The sequence below is a fragment of the Corythoichthys intestinalis genome, chromosome 20 (assembly GCF_030265065.1).
Source record: "Corythoichthys intestinalis isolate RoL2023-P3 chromosome 20, ASM3026506v1, whole genome shotgun sequence".
Classification (NCBI taxonomy): Eukaryota; Metazoa; Chordata; class Actinopteri; order Syngnathiformes; family Syngnathidae; genus Corythoichthys; species Corythoichthys intestinalis.
The window spans coordinates 27,669,677-27,685,702 of NC_080414.1; the positions used below are offsets into that span (position 1 = coordinate 27,669,677).

Below are 16,026 nucleotides of genomic sequence, written 5' to 3' on the forward strand. Positions count from 1 at the left end.
ACAATGTTTTCCCCAAACCATCTAAACTGCAACTTGGAAACATATTCGGTTTAATGTCCGACCTCTTTTGGTTTGAGTAAGGAACAACGGGGTATCTTGGCCCAAAAATCATCATCCGGTACCAGCTTATCGTCGATCAGACGGTAAATACAATTGGTCTCCACAATGGCGCCCTCATAAAGCTCATCTTCATCCAGTGTTCCCGCCGCTACAAGTATGAAAGCAAAACACATAGGAGCTAAAATGTGCTTTAATTAAACTGGCATTCAAACAAAGATCAGTTATGGATTTGAACCATTTTTGTTTTCGTCAACAATGACGATAACCAGACCCGTGCCGCCCACAAGGCGAGCTAGTCAATCGCCTAAGGGCGCAGCAGCGTCCAAAAGGCCGTCAAGAAAAATATTCAAATAATATTTGATGATAGCAGTATTAAAAAAAATATTTAAAAAAACAATAAAACATAAGAACAACAAAACCTTTTGTAGTAAGTCTTCAAATAACAACGAAATCATTTTTCTAGTGTGCCCTTTGCCCGTTTCACTTTTTCCTGTGATGCGATAATTTCACCACAGACCCTAGTCTCACTCCCCACCCAGCAGACCAGCGAGCTACCTGGAGGTGCTATTTTTAGCCTCTGCAACTGAGCGACGTTACAGTGACAAGTCAACTTCATGAAAAGACAAAAGCCCTCCGGGTCAGAAGGAAAAGAAAGAAGAGAGCATAAACGTGAAGAAAAACAGGTTAGTTGTGATGATTTTTTTCAACAGCATAAGCAGGTATACTTAGCGCAACTGCAAGCTAGCAGTTATTTACATAGAGTTTATATTACTGCTAAAGCTAAATTATACTGTATCATTAGCCAGGCTGTTGTTTTAGAAATATTTTCAGTATTCAGCCCGCTGTGGATTAATTCGTTAAATTTACTCCCCCTCCCATTTTAGAGAAATTTTGACAAAGTGTAATTGGGGACTAAAATTGTCTTGCTTATTTTCATGTAATGTGAACCACTTTTACCTTGTGTTAAATTGTGCTTTTCAAATAAATTTGCCTTGCCTGAAAGTGCCAAGGCTAAATAAATACACCATTAAATATGCATTTAATAATTTCAAAGTTCTGTGGTATGGGGGACTAAAAGTGCCATGGATTTAAATGCAAACATTTGTTATTAAATGGGTCATTAATTCATTAAAATGGTGATCACATTCATGTAAAAAAATATTCAATTAAAAATTTTTTTTTTGCTATCATATATTATTTAATTCATTATTATTGGATAGTCCTGTGTAGTTGCCGTGCTTCAAGAATGTATTTTCTTTTAACTACGGCCATTAAAGATAGTGGCCGGATCCAATAGACAGGTACAGTAGGCTGCAAGAATTTAAGCGCTATCATGGTTATGTCATGCTGGTTGCACAATTAACAGCTATTTGACTAATATAATGTAACATTCCACTTTCTTCTCTTTGTAGATGCTCTTCTGAAATATTTTCCTTCAACCTCTATACATCCTGGGCCATCTTTTACTGCGAACTTATCCACATCAGAACCAAGTCCAAGCCCACCAAGTCCCGGAAAGAAGTGCACCTTCCAAAACAACTGTCATATGAAAGTGCAATAGATGCTTTTGAATCAGTGAAGACAAGGTGAGTAAGGTTATAGGTCAAGGAGAAAAAAAAAAGTTACATTTTAAAGTGTTCTTTGTGTCTTTTTATAGGTTTGTGTGGGTGGGCATTAATCATATTATAATAACAATTGTAATTTATTTTATTCATTTGTTTTATTAGTGTTTTTATTGGTGCTTTGAATAGTTCTTAGAGCATTTTTCTTTTAATTTCTGCACTTGTTCGTTGTTGTCTTTTTTATATAATAAATTACAAAGAGATAATGTGCTTTTTCAGTGTGAGTGTTTCAATATATGTGGTGAAAGTGGTGGTTGGGGAGGGGGGGGGGGGGCGCCAGCAAATATGTTGCCTAGGGCAGGGGTTTTCAACCCAGTCCTCAAGGCACACTGTGGGTCCTGGTTTTTGTTCCAGCCGATCCAGCAGAGACAGTTGAACCAATGAGGCTTCTGCTAAAACAAGCCACACCTGACTGCAATCAACTGATTGCACTTGTAAAACACCAGATTGGGGAAAAAGTGTTGTCATCTTGTTTGGTAAGAATGAAATCCTGCACCCACAGTGTGCCTTAGTGGAATAGGTTGGGAACCCCTGGCCTAGGGTACCAAATTGGTCAGGAACGGCCCTGACAATAATGAAAATATTTCGTCGATGAACAATTTTTTTGATGACGAGGACGTGACGAGCTGAAAACGTGGCTCGGGAGACTAGAACGTAGCGAAACGAATGCCAATCTTCGTCTGACGAGACAACAATGAGACTAAAATTTGACAGTTTCTGTCCTATGATTACAATGCGTGACATTTTCGTATTGTACGTGGAGTACGTCAGCTTGCACGGTAGTAGTGTTTGAGTTGTGTCATTCATGTGCTGCGTCTTTTCGTCACTCTCCTCACCTGTGTTTAGGATGTGTTTCAAGCTAGGCTGCGCTCCATCATGCTTGTTTGGAAACACATGGTATGATTTTTCTTATCTTGGCAAGAAAGAATATGAAATGTTGCTTTAGCATTTAAAAGTATGTGAGTGAGTCATCATACACTAAGGCTAGGTTCATACTACAGGTCTTAATGCACAAATCCGATTTTTTGTGTTTTTCCGACTCGAGTGAAGCATTAACTTGATGGTCTGAACGGGACAAGTCGCAGAGAAGTGGACCATTTCAAATCATTCGTATGTGGTTTAAATCTGATCTGGGCCACATTTTTCCAGAATGTAGCGGTGGTCTGAACTGTTAGGTCTCCCAAATCGGAATTCAAGCAGCATTTACATCAGAAAAGAGCAAGAGAGACAGGGCGCTACAGTAGCAGTGCAGCTGTGCATTATTAGCGTTAGCTCCTCGTTTGAACTCTGCTCTTGGGGAAGGAGCGGGCTTGACAATGGTCATAAAAAAATCTAAATGGGTTGAGGACAAGCCTGAAAATGCTCGGTTTTCTCTCTGCTCCAAATGAGCAATATTTCAAGATTGCTTACACGCCTGAAGTCGGGACAAACTGTCCATATGTGTGTGTGAGTCATTTGTTTTGCTGCTCCTGCGCATGCGGGTCAGTTGCTCGGCGCGTCTCGGACTGCGAATTAGTGCGCATGCGTGATACTTGAACGGGCTCAATGGACAAAGGCAGTCTGAACGGGCATGCCAAAAAAAACATGACAAAAAAATCGGAATTGTGCATTAAGACCTGCGGTATTAACCTAGCCTAAATGTAACTCATCGCCTTAGCATAGCATTTGCGTTAGCATTAGCATCAACTTTAGCATGGCGGGAATTCTCTTAATCGTTCAAACAGCTTTTTAATCATACGGTTTTTGACTCCTAGGTGGGCTCAATTGGAAATAATGTACTGCTTTTCATTCCGAGTGTGTAATATCATCACAAAGTTGTCCTTGTAGACATTACAATACGTGCTCGTCTATGTTCGTTCGAACTGTTGGAAACCTTTATTTATTTTGCACTAAAACTTTTGAATTTTACGGATGAAAACATTTTGAGTAACTGTCAACTAAAACTAGACTAAGATAAACACATTTTAAAATGACTAAAATATGACCAAGACTAATAAGTATTTTTTTTCCAAAAGACGCACACAACACTGAATTTTGAACTCTTACACTGGTAACTAGACTGGCCTCCAAGGATCTTCCAAAACTCCTTGGCGGCATGGCTGTGGGTATCGACGCCTTCCTCGATGACCTGTACATAGTCGGCACGGCAACCCAGATCTCTTTTGCTTTGAATGAAGTTGCCCAACTCTGAAGCCTGAAAGCACAGACAAGAAAAACCCTTCACATTTAGAGATAATGCAGTTGGCATCGCTAATAAAATTCTGGTAATAGTATACCTGACAAAAACAAGTGTTTTTCATTCTCCATGCTCAGGGTTTTTAAATGATTCTGGATTTCATTACCTTGCCATATACACTTGCATTTCTGTTTTATGTTATGCCTTCATGCGTGGACTGACTATACTGTTGGCTGTTTTTTTTTTTTCTCCCCTCTCACAGTTCATGCAGTCAACATGTCACTCAACAGACACGGGTTAGTGGAGATGTCACAGAGTGTGTATACACAGTATATCATTGCAGGAAGCAGCAAGGTTGATGGGTTTTTCTTTACATATCATTGAGGGCAAATGTCATCTTATATTAGTAGGTAATAGAAAACCATTGGTAGGATTGATATTCCATATATTTTTAACACGATATACTATAATATGTTTTTGGGGTGGGAACCTCTGGATACCTAACGATACATGTGATACAATGCTCACGATAACCTCACGACAATTATTGATACATGGGTCAGGAAATAATTCTATGATATTCTACAAAACAACTAATAAACAGAAAGCTATTGTCATCCTTCTCCTGTGAATTGGAATGAGTATCACAAGTAGACCTCTAATCAGTTTGAATGGACGGCATCTATTGCCGTCAGTGGCAGCCAAAGTCAAGCAAGGAGTTCATTTTGGAGCATTTCAGGTCATTTCCTATTGATATTGGTCACTTCCTTTCACTTTTGGGGCATTTAGGGGTCACTTCCTGTTGATTTGGGGTTACTAAAAGGCAGAGGTGGGTAGTAACGCGTTACTCAAGTAAATGTAACTGAGTACATGTAACTTTTTGAGAAAAAATGTACTTCTAAAAGTTGTTTTACTAAGACGTACTTTTTACTTTTACTTGAGTACCGTATTTTTTGGACTGTACGTCGCACCTGAGTATAAGTCGCACAAGCCAAAAAATGCGTAATGAAAAGGGAAAAAAAACATATAAGTCACATCGGAGCATAAGTCGCATTTTTCGGGGGAGATTTATTCGATAGAATCCAGCGCCAAGAACAGACATGTCATCTTGAAAGGTAACTTAAAATACAATGGAGAACAACAGGCTGAATAGGTGTACGGTATGCTAACATTACATGACGCCGACCAGGTATTAAAGCCCGACGTGGCCCGAGCCCGATCAATTACCTTGATTTGCTTGCCCGAGCCCGAAAAAACCCCGCAATTTTATGTTTCATTTGTAGGCACGAGCCAAAAAAAAAAAAAAAAAAATTTTGTTTTATTTGTGAGGACTCGGGATGAAGGAGGACATGCGGGGATGCGATGCGTGGTTGCGTTTTGTGTGATCACGTTTGTGATGATGCCGGTACATATATGCATAATGATAAAAAATTAAAGCCTGTTTTTTGTAACAAATTCTCCCAGTTAAACAAGACTGCAAGATGGATATTCAATAAACATTTTTTTTTTTCTATTTGCGTGTCTGTTCTAACAGGCGGATAGTGGATATGACATTTATTTTAATCTCCTCGAGTTGGTAGAAAAAAAACGCACGTTTTCTCAATTTTTAAATAGTCTTCATATTTTTATGATCATTATAAATGCATTTACATAACGAAATAACGCTGGAAAAGTTTGTTAAATATATTTCTCCTATGAGACCAAAGCGCCACGTTCGTTTACATTCAGCAAAGCCGACACAGGTTTCCGTATAGCACCTTCAACAATCAATTTGAAGCCTTTTCATACCCCACTCCTACCACAGTTGTTTGCTTTTCAATTCCCGTCTTTAGTTTGTTTTTCACGCCTATATTTGCTCCATATCGAAAAGGATTGCTCGCGGAGGGCGTCGGGAGGGGAAGATTGAAAAGAGAGCCACTGCGTTCACGTGCGCAGGCATGCACAGCGCCTTCTCGGTTTTATCCAAACTATTTTATTTAACATCCATACATCGTTTTAGTATAAATGCAGTATATGAATATATATTTATTTTTAAAAAGTTAGCGAGAGAGAAGTCGGCCCGACCCGACCGTAAATAATCACACTTAAGTCACTCCAGAGTATAAGACACACCCTCTGCCAAACTATGAATAAAACTGTGACTTATAGTCCAAAAAATACGGTATATTTGTGAAGAAAAAAACTACTTTACACTCTTTATTCTACACACATACACACACATATATATATGTATATATATGTTCTTGCCAGGGATGCCAAGAGTAGCTCTACCAATTTCACCAATGAGACATCGCAACAATAATCACATAACAACATTACACCAATCTGACGCAAGCATGCCGTTCTATGATCACGCCATCCTGTTCAATCACGTGGAGACTTTAAAGCACTGTAAATAATGAATTATTTGACAGAGCACTGCCGTCAACATGAATCGGAAGCGCGGATTTAAACCTCTCTCACTTTTTATTTGGCACCGACTGACCACGGAAAAACGGAGATATGATCCTTTTAATTTCATAATAGTAACTATGATTTCATTACAGTAACTATGAAAAACCTATTCACTATTCAAACTAAGAACTGTTTTCTCCATGAGAGGGCACTCATGGTCTTTGGACAAATAATGCTTCATTCTTGTCTTTTTTTTTTTTTTTCTCTTGTCAGAATTCAATTATTTATTTATTTTTTGTATTTCTGTAACGGTTTGTTGTACAGTATTATTATAACAACAGTTCCTAATAGATAAGTTTGTGCTGAGAGGACAAAAAATAACATTTAAAAAAAAAAAAAAAAAGCAGTTACTCAAAATGTTACTCATTACTTGAGTAGATATTTTGGGTGACTACTTTTACTTTTACTTGAGTAATATTATTTTGAAGTAACGCTACTCTTACTTGAGTAAAATTTTTACTCAAGTGTACCATCAATGGCAGCCAGTGAGCCAACGTAGACACTATTCTAAGGTTTTTTTTTTCTCCAAACAGGGACACCTTTTTAATAGGATATATATATTCTAGGTGGGTGCATATCTATAACCTTTTGTGCCGATAACGATGATCAATATGGTGATATAAAAAAATAGGGCGACATCAGTCAGGAAATACTTCTACAAAATGTTACTGTACAAGTAATAAACAGAAAAAACAGCTCTTTTCATCCTTCTGCTGTGAATTGAGTGTGTCACTTGTAAACATCCAATCCATTTAAAGTGGGAAGGGAAGGCAGCGAATGAACTTCTATGGCGGAGGGAGTTGAATTTGGCGGCATTTCAGGTCATTGGCGGGTGATTTCAGCCACTTGCTGATGATTTGGGGCATTCCTGTCAATTTTGCTTTACTGAGCAGGAAGTGACATGGGAATGAATAGGCAGGGACTCAAACTCAACAGGAAGGAACCTGTAAATGCCCTAAAATTAACAAAAAGTGACCTGAAAATGCCTGAAATGCCTGGTGTAATATTTTGGTAGCAACATGTTGGTTCCCTTTTTTTTTGTAAACTTTATTTAAAGAGTGACACCTTTTTAAAAAGATGCATCGATTCCTGTCAGGAGCATATCGATAGCCTATTGGGATATAGAGCAAGCGCGTAGGTTTGCATAGGGACGGTCGGGACATAACGCTACCAACTTTACAGGATGCTCAAAGTGTCCCCACCAACTTTTAAGCAACCTTATATGACATACATGATATAATGAGTTCAGTTATATAGGTACTTTAGATTGTCTTACCATATGTTGTAAGGATAGAATTGGCCATACCATTATTAAGTTAACAACTAGAGGTGTGCAAAATTTCCGATTCTTAGATTATTCGCGATTCGGCCGTGGAAGATTCGAGAACGATTCACAAACATCAAAATTCCGATTATTGAAATATGGCAAGTAAAGCGGAAGTACAACACACTCAGCGCGCCGCGCGGTCTTCAGGACAATGAGGAACGGAGCGAGAGTAGCTAAACATCATGCTTATCATTAACCGGCCCCTCAGGTAATGCCAATGCTCAACTCACGGCTCTAGCTCAACTCATGCCACGAGATAAAAAAACACAACAACATACCTGACTGCTGCCGAAAAGCTGCTACAAAGTACATCCACATAATTTTACGGTAGATATCATTTATATAGGACTAGATGCAATATAGATTCCGTAGCGTTAGCAGCACATCTACAAAAAGCTAGATGCGGGCGTAGTAAACGGCCGCCATCTTAAAGCAGTACACTTCCCTGCATGGCTGTTGTAGCGAACCTTCCAAGCAAACCTAATTAACTTTTTATCTAAAATACTTCTAAATCGGTAAAATAATGACTTGAATCTATCTTTAAAATAGTTTTAAAACTTTCACATGTCGAAAGTAGACAAAAGGGAAATTATGGAATGACGGGAGCAATTTTAACAACTTTAACGGTTGATTCACAACATTAAAATAATTGAATGTAGTTTAAAGCTGGTGATATAGAATGGGGACTAGAGTTTTTCTGTTATTTTTGCATATATTTTTTTACTGCTGTATGTTAACTTGATACTGAAACAGTAGTTTGGTTTAGCCTGAGTATTTTTGAACAATTTTGGAACTAATGTACAAAACATTAAAAAGAGTGGGGTGCATCAATAATCGTTTTTTTAATCGAATCGGAGCCTCTGAATCGTAATCAAATCGTTAGGTGCCCAAAGATTCCCAGCTCTATTACCAACGTATTTTCATTATGTTTAAACTTACATTTACCCCTTTTCATTTGCTGAATGTGCCGGTTCATTTTTTTCCCCCTCAAACGCACGTTTCATTGGCTGATGACTTGACCCACCCCCAACACAAACACGCACGCTCAAACTCACACAGCCTTAACACAAATACAAGTAAAAAAAAAAATGCTGTCTATTAAAAGTTTTTTTCAGCCAGCAGTAGCCACTTTAGGTAATTTAAAAAGACGCCAATGTTGTGGAGGTGGGGAACACACCACTAATATTGTGCCTGAAAGTCCATCCTGCATCAGAGTCAGCATAACATTAAACTGTGTGAACTTGCTAACCTGCCAAACTTGAGTAGGAGAGAGAGAAGTGTCCTTCTGTTTGTGTTTTCTACTGTTAACGTTAATTAAACTATGAGAAATGTAGTGAAGTCTGCTGGAAACTATAGAACTAGAAAAACGTGAGCAAGAAGCTGCTTAGAGGGAGAGGGGTGCTGCATAACCTTTTGTTGTTGCTCACACAACATAATCATAATTAACTATGTACGTTTTTTTTGGGTTTTTTGCCGCGAGCTACCCACACTAGCATTGCGATTGACTGGTCGATCGTGATCGACCTAATGATCACCCCTGATTTAGCATATCAATTAAGTAGGTTAATATTTGTGAGAAATGTATTCCTGACACCCATTCACCCAGTCTGTTTGGTCTTATTAATTTCCCATCCTGCGCAAAAAGTGTACATGCAGGTTATGCGGGTTTATCTTCCCTACCAATGTTGAGACCAAACCTACGCCCTTGATCCAAAATATTACAATATATCACCATTATAATTTACAGATAGCAATGAGTGCTTGTAAAATGTTGGGTTTTGAGCCACAAACCTGACCTTGCTCTTCTCAATGACGTTGGCAAACTCTCCTGTCCAGATGAAGCAGTGATGAGGAGTAATGAGGAGGAAACAGTCACCGCTGTTCAGTGAAGATGCTCTTGGCTCCACTAGCCTGGTCTGGATGTGCCGGCGGCCTTGTGTTGCAAACATATATTAGAATATATTAATACAAGTCCTTAAAATGTTGTTTAATGTGCTTTTAAAGATTTCTGTGTGACCTTGATTACAGAGAACCGATACAGACATATTGCCCCAATTAGGCATGTCTTGGCATTCTAAAATGTTACCGAATGGCAAATTTAGATGCAATTTCATTTAAAGATTGCGCAACATTTTTTTTCACAGCCTTGGTGACAACACACTGGTCCATAACAATGCCCCATGATAAAAGATTTTTTAAAAAGCTAATGTTAAACTTCAACATCAGTGCAACCACCTGACAAAGTGGCAGCCCTGGTTTAGTGGATTTGTTGCAGATAATCCACTGGGGAGTGTGGAGGAGTGGCTCATGGTGTGACATGACCTGACCTGGGGAGAATGATTTAGAGCCACAGCTGTCACCAACAGACGTGTGGAGGAGCTCCAAAGACACTAAAATAGACAGCCTCTTGCCCATTATAGATTTCTATGGCAAAGGCTTCCATTGTAGCATCATCCTCCAAGATCACTGACATCAGTTTTTCCTTCTTTCACAAGAGATGACTGGTGCTGCTTCAGACAGGCTCTTGTCTAGTTTGTTTGCTTTAAGGAGGCTTTATCTCAGTGCTTCTCAATTACTTTGTGTTACACCCCACTACCCCCTCCCAGGAAGACATAAACGTTTCACACCCCCCCACCCAAACTCTATGCCGCCAATGTAAATAGTGAATGTAAATAGTAGAGGTGGGAATCTTTGGGCACCTAACGATTCGATTACAATTACGATTCAGAGGCTCCGATTCGATTATTAAACGATTATTGATGCACGCCCCTATTTTTTTTTTCTTTTTTTTTTTTTTGTACATTTGTTCCAAAATTGTACAAAAATCCTCTCAGGCTAAACCAGTGCTTCTCAATTATTTTCTGTTACGCCCCCCCAAGGAAGACGTAAATGTTTCGCGCCCCCCCAAACTCTCTGCCGCCACTGTAAATAGTATCATTTGTCTATAAAATTACTATTATAAATATGCATCTGCCTAACAGTGTGTCCTTTTTTTCCAATAAAGAAGAAAAGTAACATAGATAAACTTATAATAAAGTATAACTTTATTAACATTGTTTTGTTTGTAACAGAGAAGACTTGACACGCATCAATTTGCCTGAATTTAAAAAAAAAAAAGTCACATCCAAACTGTAAAAAAATACACTCAAGCTACATTTTTGACCATTTGATACAGAAAAATAAAATGTAATAAAATCAGTAAATAATAATTCAAATTGATTAGAAACATTCACTCATGAGGACAATATGCCAAAAAATTTGACCGAAAAAACAAAACTGAATAAAAGAATGAGCATGCTAACAATGCTCACTGGTTTACTGATATAACACTGACAAAGCAGGACAATTGTTGGCAATATTCGGCACGTTTTCGCTGAAAAACAATAAAGCGGCTTATCAATGAGATTGGGGTCTAATGTCTTTAAGTGGCGTCTTAATTCATTTGGCTTCTGGCTGTCCGCTATAATTTTTTTAGACACAGTAAACAGAGGTCTTTCCTCATCACCCACTGTATTAAAAGTCAAAACTAAAAGGCAAACGGCTCGAAAAAAGCGCATTCTTGGCGGCCGAGGTAGAACCGTAGGTGAGGGCGGTCGTCGTGACGATCCCGAGCCGAAAATAGCACTTCTCGGGCGGCGACGTGAGAACCGGACAAGACAGTGGGTCGCTGCGTGAGTGAGTTCGGTCGGAAAACGGCTTTCGAAAACGGCGGCGGAGCACTGCTCTTCATATCTGTTTTCTGTGTGTGCTGAGTGGTCTTCCTTAGTTCAAAAATACTGCGCGCACTCTGAAAATGAGAGTGCCACTGCCACCCACTGAGTGGATGTGCAAGTACACTTTATTCCGGTTCGGCAAAAAAAAAAAAAAAAAGCATGTTCCCCGAGGTCACATGCGCCCCCCCCTGGCATCGCTCTGCGCCCCCCCAGGGGGGCGCGCCCCACTATTTGAGAAGTACTGGGCTAAACCAAACTACTAATTCAGTATCAAGTTAACAGTTAATAACAGTAAATAAAATACTCCAGTCCCCATTCTGTATCAGCAGCTTTAAACCACATTCAATTAATTTAATGTTGTGAATCAACCATTACAGTTGTTAAAATTGCTCCAGTTATTCCATAATTTCCCTTCTGTCTAGTTTTGAAGTGTCAAGGTTTTAAAACTGTTTCATCATTTAAAGATGGATTCAAGACAAGATTTTGCCGATTTAGGAGTATTTTAGATAAAAAGTTAATTAGGTTCGCTGCAACAAAGCCTTCTCGAGAAATCTACTGCTTTAAGATGGCGGCTGTTTACTAACGCCGGCAAGTATCTCATTACGCATCTCTGTTCATACAAAATGTTGTACATTTTCTAACACCCCCGTCGACTGTCATTTTGCATCTAGTTCTACATATAAATGATATCTACTGTAGCCGTATGTTTGCACCAACTACCAACTGGGCGTTGTTTGTAGCGGCTGACGGCCGCAGTCAGGTATGATTGTTTTTTTTATCGTGTGGCATGAGTTATTTACTCTCGGTCCGTTCCTCATTGCGTCCCAAAGACCGCGCTGACTGTGTTTTACTTCCGCTTTACCTGGTATAATTCAATAATCAGAATTTGGCTGTTTGTGAATCGTTCTCGAATTTTCCGCGGATGAATCGCGAATCATCCAAGAATCGGAAATTTCGAACGCCTCTAGTAAATAGTAACATTTGTCTACAAAATTCTTATTATAAGTATACTTCTGCATGTGTCCTTTTTAATATTAAAGAGAAAAAGTAATACAGATCAACTTACATTAATGTATAACTTTATTAACATTGTTTTGTTTGTAAAAGAAAAACCGTAATGCGAATCAGTTTGCCTAAATTGTAAAAAAAAAAAAAAAGTCACATAAAAACTGTAAAAATACACTCACGGTACATTTTTTGACCATTTGATACTGAAAAGTAAAATTCAATTAAATCAATAACTAATATTAAATTCAAATTAATTAGCTACATTAACTCAGAACAATAGGTGAAAAAAATCTGACCGAGAAAAAAAAAATTTGTGTAATTGGACAGTTTTTATTTTTGCTGCAGGCAGTATCAGCTCCTTTGCTATGGTGTGGGGTTATTTTGCAGTGAGCAACTTGGTATGCCACCTTATATGATGCTAACAGTGCTCGCTGGTTTACTGACAAAGCGAGACAATTGTTGGCAATATTTGGCATGTTTTCGCAGAAAAAAAAAATCAAGCGACTTATCAATGTGATTGGGGTCTAATGTCTTTAAGTGACATCTTAATTGGTTTGGCTTTCTGCTGTCTGCTGCAAATATTATTAGACACATTAAACAGAATGGTCTGTCCTCGTCTCCCATTGTATTAAAAGTCAAACGCTACATACACTTCGTCATATATCCTCGTCTTAGCTCTTCATATCTCCAGTGCTCTATACTTTGTGCTCTTGTTTGGTTAAAAAATACTGAGCACACTCTGAAAAAGAGCGCCACTGCGACCCACTGGATGTGCAATCGCTCTGCGACCCGAGGGGGGGCGTGCCTCAATATTTGAGAATTACTGCTTAATATCAACTTTCACTAGGAGGCTCCATTAAATGTTTTATATCTTTATACTTTCTGAAGACAAATAAATTAAGACTCTTATGATTCTTTGGCAGGACACAACTTTAATCTCAATATTTATGTGTACTGCTATTATTATGTCTTTACATTTACAAGCAGTCCCTGGTTTACGACGTTCCCGACTTAACGTGATTTCGACTTTACGACACGTGGCTCGTCCACTGTTTTTTCTCCAGTCGTTTTTTTTTTTTTTTTTAAAGTAGCGTAACATTGTCTCGTCCGCCTCCTCTCAGCATTATTTTGTCACTAGGGCCCGAGCACCAACAGGTGCGAATGAACGGACCGAGAGGGAAAATCATGCTCAACTCATGCCTATAGATAAAAAAAAAAACAATACCTGACTGCGGCCAACAGCTGCTACAAACTACGCTCACATAATGCTACGGTAAATATCACATGTATGGAAAACTAAATGCAACATGAAAGACTCGCCAGCGTTAGTAAACAGCCGCCATCTTAAAGCAGTAGACTTCTCTGGAAGGCTGTTGTAGCGAACCTTCGGAGTGAAACTAATTAACTTTTTATCAAAAATCCTCCTAAATGGGCAAAATCTTGAATTGAATCTATCTTTAAATGATGAAACAGTTTAAAAAATTTCACATGTTGAAAGGACACAGAAGGGAAATTATGGAATAATGGGTGCAATTTTAACAACTTTAACGGTTGATTCACAACACACATTAAATTATTTGAATGTAGTTTAAAGCTGCTGATACAGAATGGGGACTTGAGTATTTTATTTACTGTTATTAACTGTTAACTTTTTTGTAATTAACGTACTAAACATTAAAAGCAGCAAATAGCTGGGGTGGGGGCATCAATAATAGATTTATAATCGAATCGTAGCCTCTGAATCGTAATCAAATCCCTAGGTGGCCCAAATTTCCCACCTCTATTCATTATTGTGTTCTATATTCTAATTGTGTGGTCATAGTTTGACAGTGACAAATTAATAAATGTTAGTTCTCAGAAGAACTATGGCATGATCGGTTTTACCGGCAGGAAGTAATATATATCAAATTTTTTAATTTATTTCATTAATATGACGTATAACACATGTTTTGGGATAGTTATTTTGGTATTTAGGGGTACTTAAAGAGTTAATTGTGCACTTTGAGATTTGTTTTTCAAATGTAAAGTGCGTTATAAATAAAATATATTATTATTATTATTATTATTAATTCGTAGAAATTCGAGTTACGATCCCAGCATAGGAACAGAACTTGTTCATAACCCGGGTACTACCTGTATTCTATTAAAACAAATTGAGCACGTCCAGACAGGACAATCCCAAAAATTGGTGGGAAGGGGATTTATTCCAAGAGATCCCCAATAACAACGGTGTGCATGCAAGGGCGTAGGTTTGGTCTCAACATTGGTAGGGACGATATAACAGCACAACATTACACTTTTTGCTGGGGATGGGACATCAATAAGACCAAACATATTGGGCTACATTTCTCACAAATATGAACCTAATTGAGAGCCTAAATGATCAATGCAAAATAAATCTGTTTTGACTTATACTAACTTTCCTGTGTATTGGTGCAAGTGATACATTGTTCGATTCCAACTGTTTTCAAAAGCTACAAAAGAAACATTTTGAAAATTTCCAAAATCAATTTCTGGATTTCATTCGCAAATTTAAATTGCAATGGTTGCACAAAACTTTCATTTTATGAACATACACAATAAATACAAATTTGTTAACAACCTATCAACTATCCAGGAATGCACCAAAAAAAAAAAAAAAAAAACATTTGTCTTAGGACCACTCAACATTGTCTAAATACAGAAATTAAACCGGTATAATTGAAAAAAAAAAAAAAAACAAAAAACTTCTTAGTCAGGGAATAACAAAATAAAAATAGAGCCTTCCTTCAGGTAAAACACCACTGCTTTTTTCCACAAGCACAGCCAAACTCAACAAAGAATGAAAGCTCCTTTGGGCTGCTTTAAGACCACATAAATAAAATAAAAATGACGATAGGGAAGAAGGGAGAAAACCACGATTCTCTACATTCCTCACAGTTTAATTAATGTTATGGGGTTAAAAATTCACAGTTTAATGGTATGCTACCTCTGATGCACATTGGATTTTCAGTAGCAAAATTTGTGGTATGTTCCCCACCTCCACTACATTAACATCTTTTTATATTACTTGCAGTGGCTGCTCGTGCTTCTGGCCGAAAAAAACCCCAAAAAGTTCAATATTCCTGAAAATAATTCACATAATAATGGTCAGTTCTATCCTTTTAGCATAGGGGAAGACAATCTAAATGACCTATACGACTGAAGTCATTATAAAATGCAAATAAAGTTGCTTAAAAATTGGTGGGGACAATTTGAGCACCCTAAAAAGTTGGTAGTGTTATGTCCCTACCGTCCCTATTCAAACCTACGCCCTTGTGTGCATGCATGTGTCAAAGAGCGCAAAGAGCAATGAGTGATATGAGACTGACCTTTAATCTGCAAGAGCATCAGTTTCTTGTACGGCACGGCACTGTTGTTGGACATCTGCTCAGAGATGTTTACACTGCGCAGGTTAACATCGCTGAAGTTCTCTTTGCTGGCAAGACCAGCTAGGGCCACATCAGATAAATCGCAGTTCTTGTTCACTATAGTGGAAAAACACACAGAAACTCTGGTCAAATTTGTACATTCCAATGACTAATCTTAATCTGTACAGTGTTTTTTGACAAAATGTTGTCAATGCTTCACAATACGCTTCCAGATCAGAGGCGTAATATTGGTATAATCGTGCGTAGTTTACGGCCG

General features: G+C 38.2%; 1 protein-coding gene across 11 annotated transcripts in view; it reads right to left on the reverse strand.

Moving 5' to 3' along the window:
* LOC130908583 (supervillin) overlaps nt 1-16,026 on the reverse strand; it is a 146,635-nt gene that overhangs the window by 14,917 nt on the left and 115,692 nt on the right. For all 11 annotated transcript variants that reach the window (XM_057824159.1, XM_057824157.1, XM_057824163.1 and 8 more), the window contains 4 exons: nt 15,711-15,866; nt 9,436-9,572; nt 3,729-3,876; nt 63-208 (listed from right to left, as the gene is read on the reverse strand). In XM_057824159.1, the coding sequence (XP_057680142.1) occupies nt 63-208; nt 3,729-3,876; nt 9,436-9,572; nt 15,711-15,866 (587 nt within the window). The remainder of the gene's footprint in view (nt 1-62; nt 209-3,728; nt 3,877-9,435; nt 9,573-15,710; nt 15,867-16,026) is intronic.